Source organism: Podarcis liolepis, assembly GCF_965112155.1.
Source record: "Podarcis liolepis genome assembly, chromosome: 5".
In the NCBI taxonomy this organism is placed as follows: Eukaryota; Metazoa; Chordata; class Lepidosauria; order Squamata; family Lacertidae; genus Podarcis; species Podarcis liolepis.
This window is the reverse complement of record NC_139556.1, coordinates 81,719,170-81,736,720: the sequence shown is the minus strand read 5'-3', so window position 1 is coordinate 81,736,720 and position 17,551 is coordinate 81,719,170. Positions and strand designations below refer to the sequence as shown.

At 43.3% G+C, this 17,551-nt stretch overlaps 2 protein-coding genes across 4 annotated transcripts in view; one reads left to right on the top strand and one right to left on the bottom strand.

Moving 5' to 3' along the window:
• Window positions 1-1,494: 1,494 nt before the first annotated feature.
• On the top strand, window positions 1,495-9,244 carry SSR3 (signal sequence receptor subunit 3). Of its 2 annotated transcripts, none has more exons than XM_083504624.1 (5): window positions 1,495-3,851; window positions 4,039-4,296; window positions 5,293-5,391; window positions 6,141-6,272; window positions 8,849-9,244. In XM_083504624.1, exons 2-5 carry the CDS (start codon window positions 4,193-4,195, stop codon window positions 8,913-8,915), a joined length of 402 nt encoding a protein of 133 aa, XP_083360750.1. In that variant the 5' UTR covers window positions 1,495-3,851; window positions 4,039-4,192; the 3' UTR covers window positions 8,916-9,244. The 2 variants fall into 2 exon arrangements, with proteins under 2 accessions (XP_083360750.1, XP_083360749.1); XM_083504623.1 differs by having other exon boundaries at window positions 1,504-1,771; window positions 4,170-4,296.
• Window positions 9,245-11,000: 1,756 nt separating this feature from the next.
• KCNAB1 (potassium voltage-gated channel subfamily A regulatory beta subunit 1) overlaps window positions 11,001-17,551 on the bottom strand; it is a 193,516-nt gene continuing 186,965 nt past the window's right edge. For both annotated transcript variants that reach the window (XM_083504447.1, XM_083504448.1), the window contains exons 13-14: window positions 14,988-15,076; window positions 11,001-14,779 (exon numbers count right to left, since the gene is read on the bottom strand). In XM_083504447.1, the coding sequence (XP_083360573.1) occupies window positions 14,690-14,779; window positions 14,988-15,076 (179 nt within the window). In that variant the 3' untranslated portion in view covers window positions 11,001-14,689. The remainder of the gene's footprint in view (window positions 14,780-14,987; window positions 15,077-17,551) is intronic.

Here is a 17,551-nt window from a genome sequence, read left to right as displayed (position 1 = left end):
GTATGCACTATTGAACTCAATAGGATTTACATTTAAAAAATGGATTGATTGTATTTCTAAAAGGTATTACTCAAACAATGAAAGAGGCTTTGGGATTTCCCACCCTTTAGTTTTTACATTTTAGTGCCAAAATATCATGTCTATGCATAAAAAAATGGGTGGTCAGTCTTCCTGCGGGCAATATTTCCTCACTAAAAAGGAGTAGTGGTACTGGTGTTCACCACCTTAAGCAACAACTAATCATTAATTTCAGCCATGACAGCACTGTGCTTTCAGTGCTATGGGAACTGATATCAAAACAAGAGTACAACTGTCAATGGCTCCTCACAATGGCTCCACATGTCTTACTCAAATGTAAGCCCTATTGAGTTCAATAGGGAATACTCCCAGATAAGCAGCAACCTAATATTGCGAGCCAACCCTGTACAATTACTTTAAAACACTCACTTTATTTATTCACCACCCACACTGCACCCTTGCAGAGATCACACTGATCCCCATGGGCAAAGTGGAGTAGAAGAACCATAGACACAGGATAGCTGGAAAAGTCTGCTCATGATACACTGGAATATCCCTGAACACTATACAAGTGCAAAAGAATATCCTGAACAGAGTCTTACATGAAAACCTCTGTTCCAGCCTCCCTATGCTCCCAGTTATTGCCAGACTTTTAAAGCGAGGAACTGAAAAGCATCGGCTTTTGCAGGGGGAAAACACAGCCCGTTGTGGAAAACTTGAGACAGGGCAGCTAATTTCTCAAGCAATCTCAACAATTCAAGACTTCTACCCACTTAGTAGACCCCTAGCCATCTTTAACATATAACTTTTTCCACTAATTGCTGTTAGTACAGACAGAACAGGAGGAACGTATGGAAATAAACAAAAGCCAACTTCTGACCACGTTACAAAAATCACCGCTCCGTTTTCAAAAGCAAATCTAAAACATCAATTTATTTATGCTCTAAAACGGAGGTCGTATTAAACTTCTTCGTAAAGCAGCATAACTACCACTAAAAAAATAAAATAAAATAAAAAAGATACCTACACGCACGAATTAAGCAGTATTCAGAGTGGGAAACCAAGAGGTCGCTACCCTATATAAAAATATGCACCGTTTATTCTGCAGCTGAGCCAAAACACAATGGGCTTCAATGCAGACTCTGCAAGCCACGCCCCCTCCGCTTTTCAATCCCGGCTGCAGAGAAAAGCCAGTAAGACTCTGCCCACAAGCCCCGCCCCTGAATCCAAGCAAAGGACACGTCAGCCGAGTCCTGATGACCCGGATGTACAGGCTTGGCCCAATTCTCCTTGCTTATTACTTTTTCTTTTTCTTTTTTAATGCTACACAGACTTACTCTCTGCTATTATCCAAACACTCGTAGCTCCGCGGTAGAGATAATAATTCTATCGAGAGAAACGGGGGACAGCGGCGGTTGGGGTGTGTGGAATTGACAGGCGACAGCGGAAGTACTCTGTGAGGAGAGCGGCCGTTGGTCGCCGGAAGTCCCGCCTCCCAGGCCGTTGCGCCGCGTGTGCTTTCGTGGGCGAGTACGGCAGCCGCGCGGGGCCAGTCCCGGTCTTCCTTTCGAGCTCGGGAGACAGAAGGAAGCGACAGCGATGGCTCCCAAGGGCGGTAGTGGCGGCAGCAGCGGCGGGGCCCGGCAGCAGTCCGAGGAGGAGCTTCTCCTGCAGGATTTCAGCCGTAACTTGTCGGCCAAGTCGTCGGCGCTCTTCTTCGGCAACGCGTTCATCGTCTCTGCCATCCCCATCTGTGAGTGAGGAAGGGTTGGGTTGCCACGTCTCCCTCTCTTCGCCCTGGAAGAGCTGCTCTGTCAGCAGCGGGGGAGGCAGGGATCCACCTCCCCCACACGCGAGGCTCCTCCCGGGGCGCGGTCTTCGGGCGAATCCGGATAGGAAAGGCCACAGATTTCGGGGTTCGAAGGGGACCCCCGAAGGTCATCCAGCCCAACCCCCTGCTGCAGTGCAGGGGCCACAGCTAGAGAGGCAATGACGGACGGCCCTTCGACCTAGAATCACGGAATTGCAGAATTGGAAGTAATCTAGGGTCATCCAGTCCAGCTCCCTTACTGCAATGCAGAAATCTCAATTTAAAGTAACCGTGACATATGGTTATTCAGCTTCTGCCTAAAAACTTCCCAAGGAAGGTGTGCCCCACCCAGTGTTAGAAACGGGAGATAGGAAAGCTAGTAGCTAAATGGCGCCTTAAACCTAGGATACAGGTGCCACAATGCACTTTTTAAAAATAACAAGAATACAAAGCTGAAAATGAATGAATGGCAGCTGGTCCTTCCCCTGCCCACCCCCCTAATATTCTTAAGAGGGTCTTGTCTCTTCAGTCTCCGGAGAGTAGCTGGAAGTGGGAAGGCAGAAAAAGGTCCTCATTTCCTTCCACTCTGCAGTTTTAATCTGAAATCTTAGGTGCAGTACTGCGCCCAGAGCTCATGAAATTCCCTGTCACAAAAATGTGCCTAGAACAATGGGAGTTTGTCAGGAAACTGCAATTACTGTCAGAAATTTCTTCCTGGTGTTTAGTCGGAATCTCCTTTCTTGTAACTTGAATCGGCACATATTCCAACTGTCCATATTGTTCTTAAGCTTAAAATGGCATTTCCTCTTCCTCTTTAGGGTGCTTCTGGCCTTCTCTTAACTTCAAAGCTGTTATTCACTGTGGACACGCATTGCAGTGGGATATAAGAATTATTATTATTATTAAAGTATGTCTCTTTTTTGAACATCACAAAGAGAATATGGAAGTATTGCTATGTGGTTCATATTATCCACTTCTTTGGTATAGATTGAGAGAGGCAGAAAAGGTGACAGCTTATAATATATACAGTGGTACCTCGGGTTACATACGCTTCAGTTTGCATACGCTTCAGGTTACAGACTCCGCAAACCCAGAAATAGTACCTCGGGTTAAGAACTTTGCTTCAGGATAAGAACAGAAATTGTGCTCTGGCGGCGCAGCAGCAGCGGGAGGCCCCATTAGCTAAAGTGGTGCTTCAGGTTAAGAACAGTTTCAGGTTAAGAACGGACCTCCGGAACGAATTAAGTACTTAACCCGAGGTACCACTGTACTTCAGGCTCCATGCAAGATTATAGAAGTGCCTGTATACCACTGATTCTCACTAAAGGGGACAATGTGCTGATGTGAGACAAATAAACAAAATTGGCTGCTCATCTACATTTCCATTAGCCCATCCACTTCCCCCCCCAGTAAAACGCGGTTTAGTGTTGAATTGGAACAACAGCAACCGAGTTTCCTGTGGATTGTTGTTCTCTGTGGGTTTCCTGGGGGAAAGTGGCTGGGCAAAGGCAAAACCACAGACCTGTCCCTAGAAAGCACTAGACAAGCAGTAAACTGCCCAAACCTGTGTTTTTTAGGCACAGGACAGGTGGAAGTGTAGAAAGCCCCAAGTCAAGTTTCTAAGGTCTGCGTGTGCTTTAAGGATTTGAAGAGCAAAGGGTTTCAAAAACTATTTAGAATAATAGACCACTAGGTGGCATTGCTACACCTTTGTTGGGTGTTATCATGTTCGTTGACTGTAGTTAGTAAAATGAAAAGAAAAGAAAAGACAAATGTGCTTGAAATCAGTTTCACACAATGCTTCTGAAGCTATTCATCCTTGTGAATGTGGCATTCTGTTAGTTGTTGGGTCAGTCCAAAGATGACGTATTTCTTTCACATTCAGATACTCCCTTTCCTTTATTATTTTGCATGCTGCTGTTCAGGCAAAGGAAGACATATGTGGTAGAAGGTAGAATAGAAGATTATCCAAAACAGTATGTAAACTGGAGATACATTGTTCAGCTAATCAACATGAGTTGTTGTTGCTTAGTCATTTAGTCATGTCCGACTCTTTGTGACCCCATGGACCAGAGCATGCCAGGCATTCCTGTCTTCCACTGCCTCCTGCACTTTGGTCAAACTCATGCTGGTAGCTTCGAGAACACTATCCAACCATCTCGTCCTCTGTCGTCCCCTTCTCCTTGTGCCCTCCATCTTTCCCAACGTAGCTGCCTTATATAGAGGTGGGCCCGTTGGTCAGTCTAGCTAAACTGACTGGCAGTGGCTTTCCAGGGGTTAAAACTGGAGACACGTTCTGCGTTCAAAAATCTTAACCACCTGCACAATGTTTTTTCCTTAGGGCTCTACTGGCGAATATGGCACATGGATCTTGTTCAGTCGGCAGTTCTCTACAGCGTTATGACCCTTGTCAGTACATATCTGGTGGCTTTTGCCTACAAGAATGTAAAGTTTGTTCTTAAGCACAAGTAAGCATTTGGACAGTTCTTTTATATTTCTAGTGCTTGGGGTGGGTTAGGATGTTTATGGGGAAAATGAATGGGAGCTAGCAAATATCTTGTGATATTCCCTCAGACTACATCACCCTGGCTACTAAAAACCATTTCAGATCAGCCTTTCTGTATTTCTGGAGATGGTCTTTGGAGGGTCTATGAAGCAAGACAGTTCCAGAACTAGGCAATATCCGTTAAAGTTAATATCATAGCTTTACATGACTTTTAATTTTGGACAAAAAATATTTTGAATGGACGTTTTCTTTGGAAGAGCACTTGTACTTTTACTTAGACCAGGGTGGTCCAATTTTCTGTACCAAGCGGGCTGCAATAGTACTTCAACACAGAATTCGCAGGCCGCACACTGAATTCCATTTCCATATCATAAATTAAAGTGTTCACAATAGGTTTAATAATACTTTAAAAAACCAATTAATATATATAATTAAATACACAATTAATAGATTTAATTATTAAACAAATTTAATACTCAAACAGATGTATGCACTTTTGTTAAGAATGCATGACACAAAAAATAAGGCATAAAGATTTTTTTTATCTTGAACGTTGCTGAGGGCCGCCAAAAACGCCTTGTGGGCTGCAGGTTAGACTATCCTGACTTAGACCCTAGTAAATATTCATGCATCCTGCTCCTAGTTGGATGGTTCCAACTGTTTGTTTCTCCTTCAGTGAACTCTGTGTTGTATCTAACAGTTATATTCAGAGTAAACCTACAAACATCAATGGGCCTAAGTTAGTCCTGGCTATTCTTTTCAGCAAACCCATTAACATTGGTTACAACCCTGTGATTGGAACCATTGAGATGGGGCTTGCCGGCCTTGTGGCTCTGCAATATGGGCAGTGAGTCTTTCACAGTGCGGAGGGCATTTTATGAAATGGCTAGTATCCTTGAATTTATTCTGATCTCCTCACCCCAAAAACATCGGGAATGTAAAATGCTTTCTCTTTCAGAGTAGCCCAGAAGAGGGAAGATGCCGTTTCCAAAGAAGTAACTCGAAAGCTCTCTGAAGCAGACAATAGGAAGATGTCGCGCAAGGAGAAAGATGAGAGGTGACGGTCAAATGCATTGTACAGCTTTGTTTGCAGGCAACCTGAATTACACCCCTCTGTTCATAAAGAGGGATTTATTTCTGTGGTTTTGTGTTTGTTTTGACTTGGCTTGTTGATTACCACCATCTTAATGCCTACTTTGTTTTGGGCTGAATGTGTTTCAGATGTCACCAGTATTTTTTTAAAGCAGCGTGGTTTGTGTATAGTTCATCATTTTATATAACTTGATGCATTAGAAATGCTTTTAAAAGCGTTTTATCATCCCAAAAAGCTCTTCAGTGGTGCTAGATTGAATACTTGGCAGTAACTTCCCAACCTAAGCTTCTAATTCTTCATTAAGTTACTATTTCATAGCAGGAGATTCAATCTTGCTTTATTAAGTTTGAGTTATGTGCTTTTTTTTAAAAAAAAGGATCTCTAATAGCTAGAAACAAAGACTACATTCAGATAGCAATTTTTCCCCTTTCTCCTGATGCACCCATATCTGATAATTCCAACATTTTATGCAATCTTTCACACAGTGTAAAAACTGCTTTTGGAAATCTAATGGAAGTTTGGCGCTCCTTACTGTGTTTCCAAACCCCCCCCCCCCGTTTGCCTATTGACAGCTGGCAGGTGCCTTCGCTGTACTACTTTTGACTCTTAAATAAAATAATCCTTTTTTCAGAAACTGGAATTTAGCATCTAGGTCATTTGTCAGTGGAAAAAATATGCCTAAATTGTTTGAAATGCTGCTTTTGCCTCTGCAGAATTTTGTGGAAGAAGAACGAAGTTGCAGACTACGAAGCAACAACATTCTCCATCTTCTACAATAATACACTCTTCCTAGTCTTGGTCATCATTGCTTCCTTTTTTTTGTTGAAGAACTTCAATCCCACCGTGTATCCTTTCCTTCCAAAAGTTTCAAGTACTTTGAGATAGATGGGTTGCATAAGTCAGGTGCTGTAGCTGTACTCTCAAGGGATATAGTTTCAGGGCCTGTAATTCAAAGAAACCAGACACATAATGGATACAGTTGTAGCAAAAACAGACAACTTTGCACATGCCACCACAACTGTAGAGCAAATAGCGCAAGGGCATTATGAGGACAAAGCAAATAGTCCTACCAGTAATAGAACAGAATATATGGACAGTGTTGTGACACTATTTTATTAGTGACTAAATTACAGGGATGTGTGGGGTATAAATAATATAATTATTAAAAAATTTATTACAGTGACCAGCTAACTGAATGTTACTGGAGGTACTTGGGACATTCAGGTTCTTAATCTCTGTAAAAAGTTTCCAGTCCTCCTTAGGATTCTCCCACCCTCTGGAAAAGTAGGCATTCTAAAAATCAAAAAAATGCTTTTAAGAGCAACTGCAACATGTCATTTTCTGGAAATATTTCTTCCCTTTTGCACAGCCACCAGTAACCCACAAACAGAAAGGAGCCTCTTGATGTGGGGAAGCTTTTGTGACATCATTGATACTCATTCTAAACTCAGATATATAAACCAATTGCCAAATGGCACCTTAAACCCTGGTTACAGTTGCCACAGCAGAATGTCTAGGCACAATTATTTCATCAAGGAAATTTATTATCATCACTATTACTCATTTTATTTCTATAGTCATTTTATTTTTTTTTCTTTATATTTTTAAGAGAAAATCTCAAAATGGTTAGTAACGCCTTAAAACATCAAATAAAACAATACAGAACAAAACAGATTAAAGCTTCAAGGAACATATTTCTGATCCTTCTCTAAGTTACATTTACTTTCCCCATATTTATTTACCTACTTAATTTATAGAGCTGTCCTGTAGCAGAAATACTCTAGGAAGCCAGTGTGGTTTGGTGGTTAGAGTGTCAGACTGGGACCTGGAAGATCAGGGTTCAAATCCTCACTCGGTCATAAAGTTCACTGGGTGACTTTGGGCCAGTCACAGCCTCTTAACCTACTTCGCAGGGTCGTTGTAGGGATTAACTGAGGAGCGGATAAACCATGTACTCTTTGGAAAAAAAGGTGGGATATAAATGCAATAGATTAGCTCTTCTGCTTACCTGCTTAAGAAATCTGGAGAGGCCAGCCAGATGGAGATTTCAGTCGCTAGCCTGGCGTCCAGAGATCTCCACATGGTTGCAATTGGGTAATTTCTAACATTATTCTAGAACTGTTTCAAGGGGTCAATGTTTCCCCATGGGCACAAGTACTGCTGTTTGTGCCAAGGTCCTGCACAGTACAGATGAGCTGTGTGTAGGCCTTATGCTCAGGGTGGGTTACTGCAGATGTGGCTTCCTGCGGGCTTTCTCTAACCAGCTTACCTTTATATGGGAGTCAGTTGATAGGTTTTTTGGCACCAGGTCTGATTGCTTTTCAGACACAGTGGCACATTCCTTAGCTGTTCCATAGGATGGGCTATAGGTACCGGGGCAACAGCTTATTCTACTGGAGGGTTGCTTTTGAGGAGCAGATGGGTGGAAGTCAAGGGTCTTGCTTCCCTCTCCAGTTGCGATTACAAGCCAGTCCTTTGACCACAAGCTCCTCTACTTACATAGAATCATAAAAGACAGCAAAGACCTGATGAAGAGAGCACAGCAGAGGTTATATTTTCTGAGAATCCTCCGGAAAAACAATCTCTCAAAGGACCCGTTGATGGCCTTTTACCATTGTACTATTGAGAGTGTATTAACATATGGTCTCTGTGTGTGGTTTGGGAGCTGTACGGTCAGGGGAAAAAACAACGCTGTCCAGGGTTGTAAGGACTACGGAGAGAATAATTGGGTGCACTCTTCCCACCTTGGATCAAATCTATGCTTCCAGGTGTCATAAGAAAGCTGCAGAGATAGTGCAGGACAGTGCGCACCCCAGAAATGACCTCTTTCAGCTTCTGCCTTCTGGAAGAAGGTATAGGGTTATAAAGACTAGGACTAGCCGCCTGAGAAACAATTTCTATTCAAATGCGATTTTGGTTTTAAACGCAGTGTAAGGTAGTCTCTATGGGAGTATATTGTATTTAATTATGGGGTATCAGAGTTTTTAGGGGGCTAACCAGTCTGGGATAGCAGGCTTGTTGGTTTTTGAAAGTCTGATGTAGATTCCCACCCCCATTCCGTTGCTCTGTATGGGACAATGACAATAAAGATTATCGTATCGTATTGTAACTTCTCTTGGAAGGGACCCGGGAAGGGGTCATCTAGTCCAGTGCCCTGCAATGCAGCGATCTTCTTTGCCCAGTGTGAGGCTCAAACCCATGACCCTGAGCTTAAAGAGTCTCACACCCTACCAACTGAGCTATCTCACAGGCCTCTTGCTTCTGGGATGGGATGCATAGTACTGGGTTTGATTCTTGGACTTGGGATAATAGATCCCTATTTATACGACACCCTGTTTTTGTAGCAGTTGCAATGGTAGTTGGGAGATATACTTACCACCCTGAGCGTTGGGCTTTCATCCTTAACCTGCTGCTTTATCAGAAACTACATCCTGTCCATCAGCGCTTCGTCTGGATTGATTGCTTTGCTGTCTACAGGTTCCAAGTAGACAGAATTGTTTGGATGGGTCAGTCCTATCCAGTCACACTCAGCAGCCTGGATAGAGAGGTGTTGCTTTTTTATAGCTTGAAAACATGAGAAACTATTTTTTACAAGAAAACAGAAAGGAAACACAGATTATGGTTCCTTCATAAAATAACAAAAATGAGTGCACCAGGTAATGTCATTTTAGCTCATGAAATTGTTTTTCAAAACACAAATATGTTACAAATAAGTTTCTCTTTTTTTCTGCCAGTGAGATGGGCTTTGTTGACTTCGAGCAGTGACTTCATCCCGTAACCTTTTGTAATCATGTTTGAATAAAAGCTTAAAAGAAAATACAGCCTGAAGCTTCTTCCATTGTGATATTGTCCTGTTTTCTGTTCTGTGCATTGCAGTCTTTAAAAACTTTCACTGTGTTTAGTTGAACTTACTCTTAGGAAAGTGCATAGATTGCAGCCTTTGCCCGGCTTTTCCAGTCCTTTTATCTTGTGGGTAAGGAATGTCTTCCTTCTTGCTTCCATTGCAGAAAAGATTCTCACCCCCATCATAGGGTGAAAACTGAAAATGTGAGTTTCCATCATCTTATTCGGTTCAGACTTGTTAATTCACAGCAGTTTGCCGATAGTGAAATAGCATGCCATAAAAATACATCCTACTTTAATTAAAACTGAACTCGCCCTGTGCTAAACTGAAATGAAATGAATTTGAATATTCTAGTTTAGTCCCATGTTTCCCTTTCTGTATGCACCTCTAAATGCTGTATGTCTGATATGCCGCAATTCCGAATCTGCTACATGCAGTAGTTTGTCTACCCTCCCCCCAAAAACCACTACCCTTCTTATTATAACAAGCAAATGGAAGCAATGATTGAAGGTGTTTCAAAGAGGACAGAAGCTTAACAAAAGATGATTCAGTTAAGAGGTGTGATCACTGATATTAATTTGGTATAAATCACTGTCTAAAGAAATTTTGCATGTGGGATGTGCGAGGCTTTCTCCAGTAGTAGGAACCCTAGGATTTGAAATGAAACTGCATGCAACAGTCATCTAATAATTTAAGTCTGCAAATGAGGCCTGTTGACCAGATGCCCTAAACAGTTTTTCTAGCATGAGGTCACAAACAGTTAACATTTCTTTATGGAAGGGTGGGCTGCAGGTTTACCACCTCTGTGAAAAGTTTTCTTTCATTCTGCTGGGTAGCACTCTCCCCCTTTTTTGTAAACTCTACTTCCTTTAGGCCAGTGGTAGCCAAACTTGGCCCTCCCGCTGTTTGGGGACTCCAATTCCCATTATCCCTGACCTCTAGTCCTGTTAGCTAGGAATGATGGGAGTTGTAGTCCCAAAACAGCTGGAGGGCCAAGTTTGGCCACCACTGCTTTAGGCCGTGCTGTATCCTCAAAACTGTTGAAAATAAGCGAAATTCATTGTTATATGTCAGGTATGATGATGTCGCGGGGCATTACTGAACTGTCAGGATTTCATTGGGCAAAAAACTTTGGGGCTGTAGCAGTCGATTCCATGAATTAAGTTTAATTGTTCTCTTATCCTTTCTGCTGTCGATCAGCAGCAAGTAGCTGACTTTTCTCTGTAACAGTGGTGATGGAATAACCCTTGTTAATTGCTTAAAATGTGAAGACAATGGGGGGGCGGCGGCGCAGAGACACCCTGAGGATTTCTGTGAAGCCATGTAGGCTGTCTCAAATGAAGAAAAACTTCGAATAAATCTTCCGAAGAAGAGAGTGTGTCTCTAAGGCAATCAAAAATATCCTGACCTCCCCGTTCCCCCCCAACCCTACTGCATTCCATACTTCAAATCAACGTATGTTAATAGTCACTGGTATCTTATGAGAGACACTGCCCTTTAAATCTGTCTTTAGCTAATGCTCTCGATGAATGAACATTTTCTTTCCTATCAAGCACTCTGTGTAATGTGGTTATCCCTACTGGGAAAGAAAAGTAATATGTATTGATTTTGAAAGTAATGAATCAGAAAGATACAGTCCTATTTTAATCCTAATAATGTAGGCTCTCCACCACTACCCTCCCTGCCCCCGCTCCACCACTCCAAATTAATGGATCCAAAGTAATTAAGCTAGGTGCATAAAATGCCTTTATTATGTCCAAGCAGAAATAGAAAGCAGTTCCTAGTATACAGCTGCTGAATTCATTTACACAGACCATTGCTTTGATTAAACACATTAAAAGAGGAAAAAGTATTTTTGTTCTTTAGAACTCAGTGCCTTCTGTAAGCTCCGTTGCTAGGACTGTCCGATGAACAGTTCAAATGCAAAGGCCCTGCTTGATGGAGGGGAGGGAGGAGGAGGCTGCGATTTGGAAGCTTAAGCTTCACACATGGTGTGACCTATATGTGCAAATGCACCTTTGCTGCTTTCTGTGGGACGGTACATGTTCCATGTTCTAACCCAGACTTCCCTCTAAGTTCATTGCAGCAGCCGGAGCAAATCTTTGGTGAAGAATGAAAACAGATTTGCTCGTGCCGCTGAAATGAGATGAATAAGTTGTGCCAGGCAGAGAAAGACTGTTCATTCAAGCTTTGCCACCCAGACCAGATGAATGGAGTTGAATACATGTGCATGATACCCCTGCCCACCAGGTGAACTGGAAGATTTGTGGATATGAAACTTGACTTTATGGCCATTTGCCTTTAGCAACAAGAGCAATTATCCGTGAAAGCAGGTTTCACATCAGTTGCCCCAGATCCAGGCTATCGTATGCAAAAAAGATGAAATGCTTGTTCACCATTTTGGGGTAAGGATACTCATCTGGGGCCAGAGTTAGGCAATATGAAATTACTGCTGATAAGTTACAGCATCAAAAAGGAAGCCATTGTGTAGCAGTGGGTATTTAGTATGCTTCTGGATCTGGGTCTTGAGCTGCAATCCTATGGATTAGGCCCCACTGAGTACACAGATTGCAGTTCGTGTCTGTCCTTTAGAGTGCAGGCTGTGGAAGTGAGATGTAGTAAACTAAAAGGATATTTGTACTTTCCATATAAATACAGTGTTCCCTGCTCAAAGGCCTTGGCACCTCCCCACCCCCAATTGTATGCACTTATATAATTTATTACAGAGGTGAGGAGCCACTCCAGATGTTGGACAGTGGCTCCATCCGCTGGCCATGCTGGCTGGGGTTGATGCAAGTCAGAGTCCAAGATCTGTAGGCTCTCAGGCTCCCCACCTGTGTTTTACAGTAGTGTATCTCAAAACCACTCTTGAGACTTCAATTAGACATGAAAAAGTGGACCTATCCACAAACGTAATAAAACATCTCAGCTGAGAAGACCTCATTTCTGTTGGCCAAGCCCATTGAAGAAAAAGAAGAGTCCATGATAAGGTCTTTGCAGCCCACAAAATCAAAGTATTCATGGAAAGTAAGAGATGACAGGGTTGTAGCTGGGAGGGTGTGTTGTTCCTAAACGGTGTTTTCAAATGCAATGGTTTGAAGGATTTCTAGAATACACATATCATATGATAGAGATATACAAATCAAGAGGCACAAAACAGCTGCATTTCATCACTGTGGGATCATTGCCAATTGAATACAACCATGCAAATGGGGCAGGATAGGAGTGGGAAGAAGGGAGAGGAGATCTCCTTGTCTGTATTAATCATCTGCCCATCGAATGAGACAGATGGATGCCAACAACAACACCTATCCATCAAATGATTGCTTTCAAGAGCAGAATGGTGTGGGATCAGCCTTCTACCTGGCTGCGCTGCCTAGGGCAGATGGATCTTGTACTCCAAAACATTGGAGGGCACCAGGTTTGGGAAAGCTGTTCTAGACTCTTTCTAGCTCTTTGATTGCTGATGCTTATGGGCTGATTTACACACAACACTCACAATTTTCAGTAATGCTGACTTCTAGCTACACTGCTAAAGGAGCTTGCCCAAACCAGCCAGCTTCCATTTGCACTTGGCAAAGCTTGATGTTTTTGGCATCCCACCACTGGTACTTAAAAGAAGATGCTCTTGTTGCATCAAGATGCTCTTGTCCATCACAGGCCATCCTGTGCCATTGGCATGTGCATGTTAAGTCCAGTGCTTGGCAATGCTTACCATTCAGCAGCACAAGATCACTGAAAACCACAGCTACCATGTGCCAAAACAAGGATTGGGAACCAAAACCCATGATGTAATGATGATCGTAAATACAGTTTGGAAACGAAAGTGAGAAAAGGCAGAGGAGATTGGGCAAACATAACATTTCCTGGGATCCATTAAACTGTGATGAAGTGCTTACAAACCGCACCAGGCTTTTCGATGGAGGTACAAAAGGGGAAATGAAACCCTTTCCAGTACACCTTCAGAAAATTGTACAACTCTGCACACTTTGTACATTTATTATACATTATATTAGTTAAGTTTAAGTAATCAAAGTTGCAGTAACTACGTCTACAAGCTGCCAAAAGTAAAGCGGGTTCTAAGAAAACAGCATTAAATTATGGCATTTTTTATTTCCGTTTTTGCAGCAGCAAAATGATTATGTGAATTTTACTTGCCTAGCCTAGCCTCTTTCAGCCTGATCCTAAGCACGTTGACTCAGGTGGGGGGGGACCTCTGTTCTGATGGTGCAAACCTCTAAGGGGGAACATGTGGCCCTCTCCAGATGTTTTTGGACTCCCAGCTCCTATCAACCACTATGGCCAGCAGTTAAGGATAAATTGGTGCTGTTTTCCAGCAACATCTGGCGAGCCGAAGGTAAACCACCTCTGCTTTAAGCAGGTGATAGAACTACAACCTTTACTCTTTTTATTTTTAAATGCCGTAAAGCTAATGGCTACAATCCAGCTTAAGTTAAGCACTGTGAAGTCTCCCCACCCCCAAAATGGGGAGTGCAGAGCATATGCATATGCATTCAATCCTGTGCACTTTTCCTTGGAATTAAATCCCAGTGTGTTCAATAGGGTTTACATACTCCCTGGTAAGTGTGCACAGAAGTGTAGCCAATGGTTGCTTAGCTTTGGATGGATCGAGTCCATTCCCCACCCCACCAGTGAATCTGGAGCTACCATATACAACCTGCCTCTGAAATCCTAAAATAACTGGAAGGCAAAGATGCCATCCTCTGTAATTCTTTGATTTTCTGCCTTTAAATGGACAGCCTGTACTCCCCTAAACAAAGTCCAAACTAGGCTAGTACCCTAGAACTCAGATTCAGCATAAAAAAATGCAAATGGAAAAAAACTCACCCAAACTTACTCATCTTCAAGATAGCTCGAAGAATTTTTATGCTTGAAATTGTCTGATATGCGTCTTTGACCTATACCTGTATCTGGCTTTTGTGTTCGTTGAAAAAATATATCTGTACATCCTTCTTCTAATTTCCAAGTAACTAAAGCTTAGAAGAAATCTTTTATTGTTTCTTTACAATGTGTATTTTCACTGCATAAATGGGAAGTGCCGAGAGGATAATAAGGGTCAACAGGGAGCGGGCACGACCCGGCGAGAAGTTGTGCACAAACTCTGCGGAAATGAATGCTAGCGCAAAATGTCCTGCAGGATCTCATTCGTTTCAACAGGGCTTGTGCTGGAAAATCTGACTGTAGTAAAAAAGAAGAAGAAGCAAAAAAGCAAAGGCAATCTCAGCTGTAAAGAGAGATCGGCTGTGCTTTTGGATCCCGGCGCAGCACGCCGCCTTGGAGAATCTAGTAAACAACAGAGACTGCCGAATAATTCTAATCAGGATATTATTGACTTGGTACTGTACTAAGTACAGAGCGCTATTTTAGCCATGCAGTCCAGTTTAATCATGCAATGCATTAGGATCTGTAGTCCTTCTTGCTGTAAGGTTTGTTCCCCAAGATGTTATCGATCTCGTTCACAATGTGGGACGTCATCTTTGGAAGAACCTGTAAGCATAAAAGTGGGCGGCATACGTTCAGGATCATTACGTGCTTTCAGTTCACCAATTAAAACAAAAACGACATTTTGCTCCAAAGGAATGCAGGTAAAGATGGGTTATGCTCTGTGTTCAGAACTTACATACATTTGAATAAATTTGCCTATTTTGATCATCCATTTGCTTCGGCTCATCACAAAGCAGGATTTTGTACTTGCCTGTATGGCACCAAGATTCTCTATTAGCTGCTCCGGATTGGAAGATCCTAAGAGGACAGAGCTCACACCCTCGTTACGTAGACACCAAGCTGGGAAGACAGAAAAGCCCATGGCTGGGTTAGGGCTGGTATTGGTTGATGCTGGTGAGCAACCTTAGTTCAGAGGCTTATCTCATGCAGTGGTTAAGACCTTATCATTCAGACATTTTTCCAGATAGGTTTTTTTTTAACACCGCTGTGATAAGAAGAAAAGAAATTATGTGGCATTTGGCTACAAACAAAACTTGCTTATGCACCATTTGCAATATCTATTGCAGGGACCTGTCAGGGACAGGCTAGACCATGGGTAGGCAAACTAAGGCCCGGGGGCCGGATCCGACCCAACTGCCTTCTAAATCCGGCCCACGGATTTACACACATAAGTAAAATGTGTTTTTTTTTATTTAAAATGCATCTCTGGGTTATTTGTGGGGCATGGGAATTTGTTCATTCCCACCCTCCCAAATATAGTCTGGCCCCCCACAAGGTCTGAGGGACAGTGCTGAAAAAGTTTGCTGACCCCTGGGCTAGCCACTGAAGAGTGGTCACTGTGTACAGAGGAGAGGACATTGGGAGAATGGGGTGTTGCAGACTGACTTGGGCCAGTGACCTGGGGGAACCTGTAACAGCCAGGAGAAGAGAGTCAGGGGCAGGAGAAGCTGCAGGGTTGAATAATGATGAACAGGTGCAGGAGGAGGAAGAGATAGACCAGGCTGCTGTAGAGTTGAAGGCTTCCACATCTTCTCCTGCCCACACCTCTCCTGCTCTGCTGTCTTCCAGGACGAGAAGAGGATTGAAGAGGGAGGAGCAGAAGCAGGTTGCACGCTGAGGCAGTCTTCACCTGCTTGTGTGTAGCTCAGGTGGGGAAGATACATAACCTGAGGCCTCTCTGTTGCTGCAACAGCCTCATCGAGTGCACGGCTAGGAGTAGCTGAGGGACCTACGACTGATAGACTTGCAAGTGTACTTTTGACAATACACTTAATTCTGCCCTCTGGACATTCCATACTGTAACAGGACACCTTTTCAGCTCAAGGGCCACATTCCCTCTCTAGGCAGCTTTTCCAAGGGCCACATGTCAGAGGTAGCAGAGCAACAAAATAAATGAAATTAGGAGCACACAGGTGATGGTGCCGAGGTGAACCGAAACCTATTCTGTGCAGCCACTTTGGGCTACTGCCTTCTGGGGAACGTCCATTGCCAACACGTACTGCCTTTGCTTTCTCCCCGGTTGCAGATGAAAAGAAGCTTGTTCCTTTGCTGGTTTGCAAAACTGTGACGAGCGCTTCACGGCTTACATTGTCTAGCCAGCATCCAGAGAAGTGGGATTGGGCCGCATTGCTTACCTGGTTTCCCAATGTGGAGGACACTTCTGGTAACTGACAGAAAGAGACGGAGGGGTGAGGTGATGGGCAGGTTGGTGCGGTGCAGGTGCTATGGCAGGAGCAGGGAATTAGCTTCCCCTCTGTGTCCGCACCATGCCTGCCTCCCTAGTGTCTCGCCCCTCTCAGCTACCAGCAGTGACCTCAGCATTTGGAAGCCAAGTAACCAGCACTGCCCCATCTTGCTGGCTGCTACAGAATCTGGATTGTTTTGTTTTAAACTTATTCCTGCACTGAATGCATTAGCTGATTTTTTTTGAAAAGTCATCTGCCAGGACCAGAAGTGATATTTGAACTTCATCGGACCATTTATCTCCCACCCCGTCTTCCCTGTGAAACATTTAAATCGTGTCTTTGGCAAGGCAAGAACGAGACAGCACAGTTAAACATGATTAATGGTCTCTCTCGAATTTCTGCGCTGTGTTAGCTCTATTTTCACAGCCTGAGTCAATCAGGGCTACACAGCTGTTGGGAAGGAACTGTGCTGGGGGGGGGGGGAGATTAAAAGGGAAAAAATCCAGTCCTGCTCATGATTATTTCATAGTAATCACTAGCCCAACTTTGTTGCTGTCGTCCATAAAAACAGCTATTCTTCCCACCCCCAAAGATAATGCAGTCAGTAGCTGTATCCAGTATCCGGCAAGGTACTTGGATGACTTTGTAAATATTTGCATTCCATAACCAGGCTTGCTGTATTGTTGGGTAAAACAATAGACATCCTGGAAAAAGACAGCATTTTTACTGCAGCAGCAGGCAGAAGGAAATTAGGGGATAAATCACAGGTCAGGGGTAGAGCATTTCTTTTCTGGCAGAAGATCCCAGGCTTGTTCTTGGCATCTCCAATTAAAAGGGTCTCAGAGTCGGAGGATATATCTGCATGAGACCCCCAGGAGCTCTACTGCTAGAATAAACAGCACTGGGCTACATAGAGAAATGTTCTGATTCAGTATAAGGCAGCATCATACATTCATTCCCCGCTAGGTCTCTGTGGGTCTCCTGAAGATTTGGCTTGCATCCATATTGGAGGGACTTGCAAGTGGAAATTGGAGAGAAGTTAGTTTGATCCAGTTAACATTTTTAGGTAAACCTACCTAATTTGTGCTGCCCGAAACAAGGTGTGAACTAAAACAAAAGCAATCTTCAA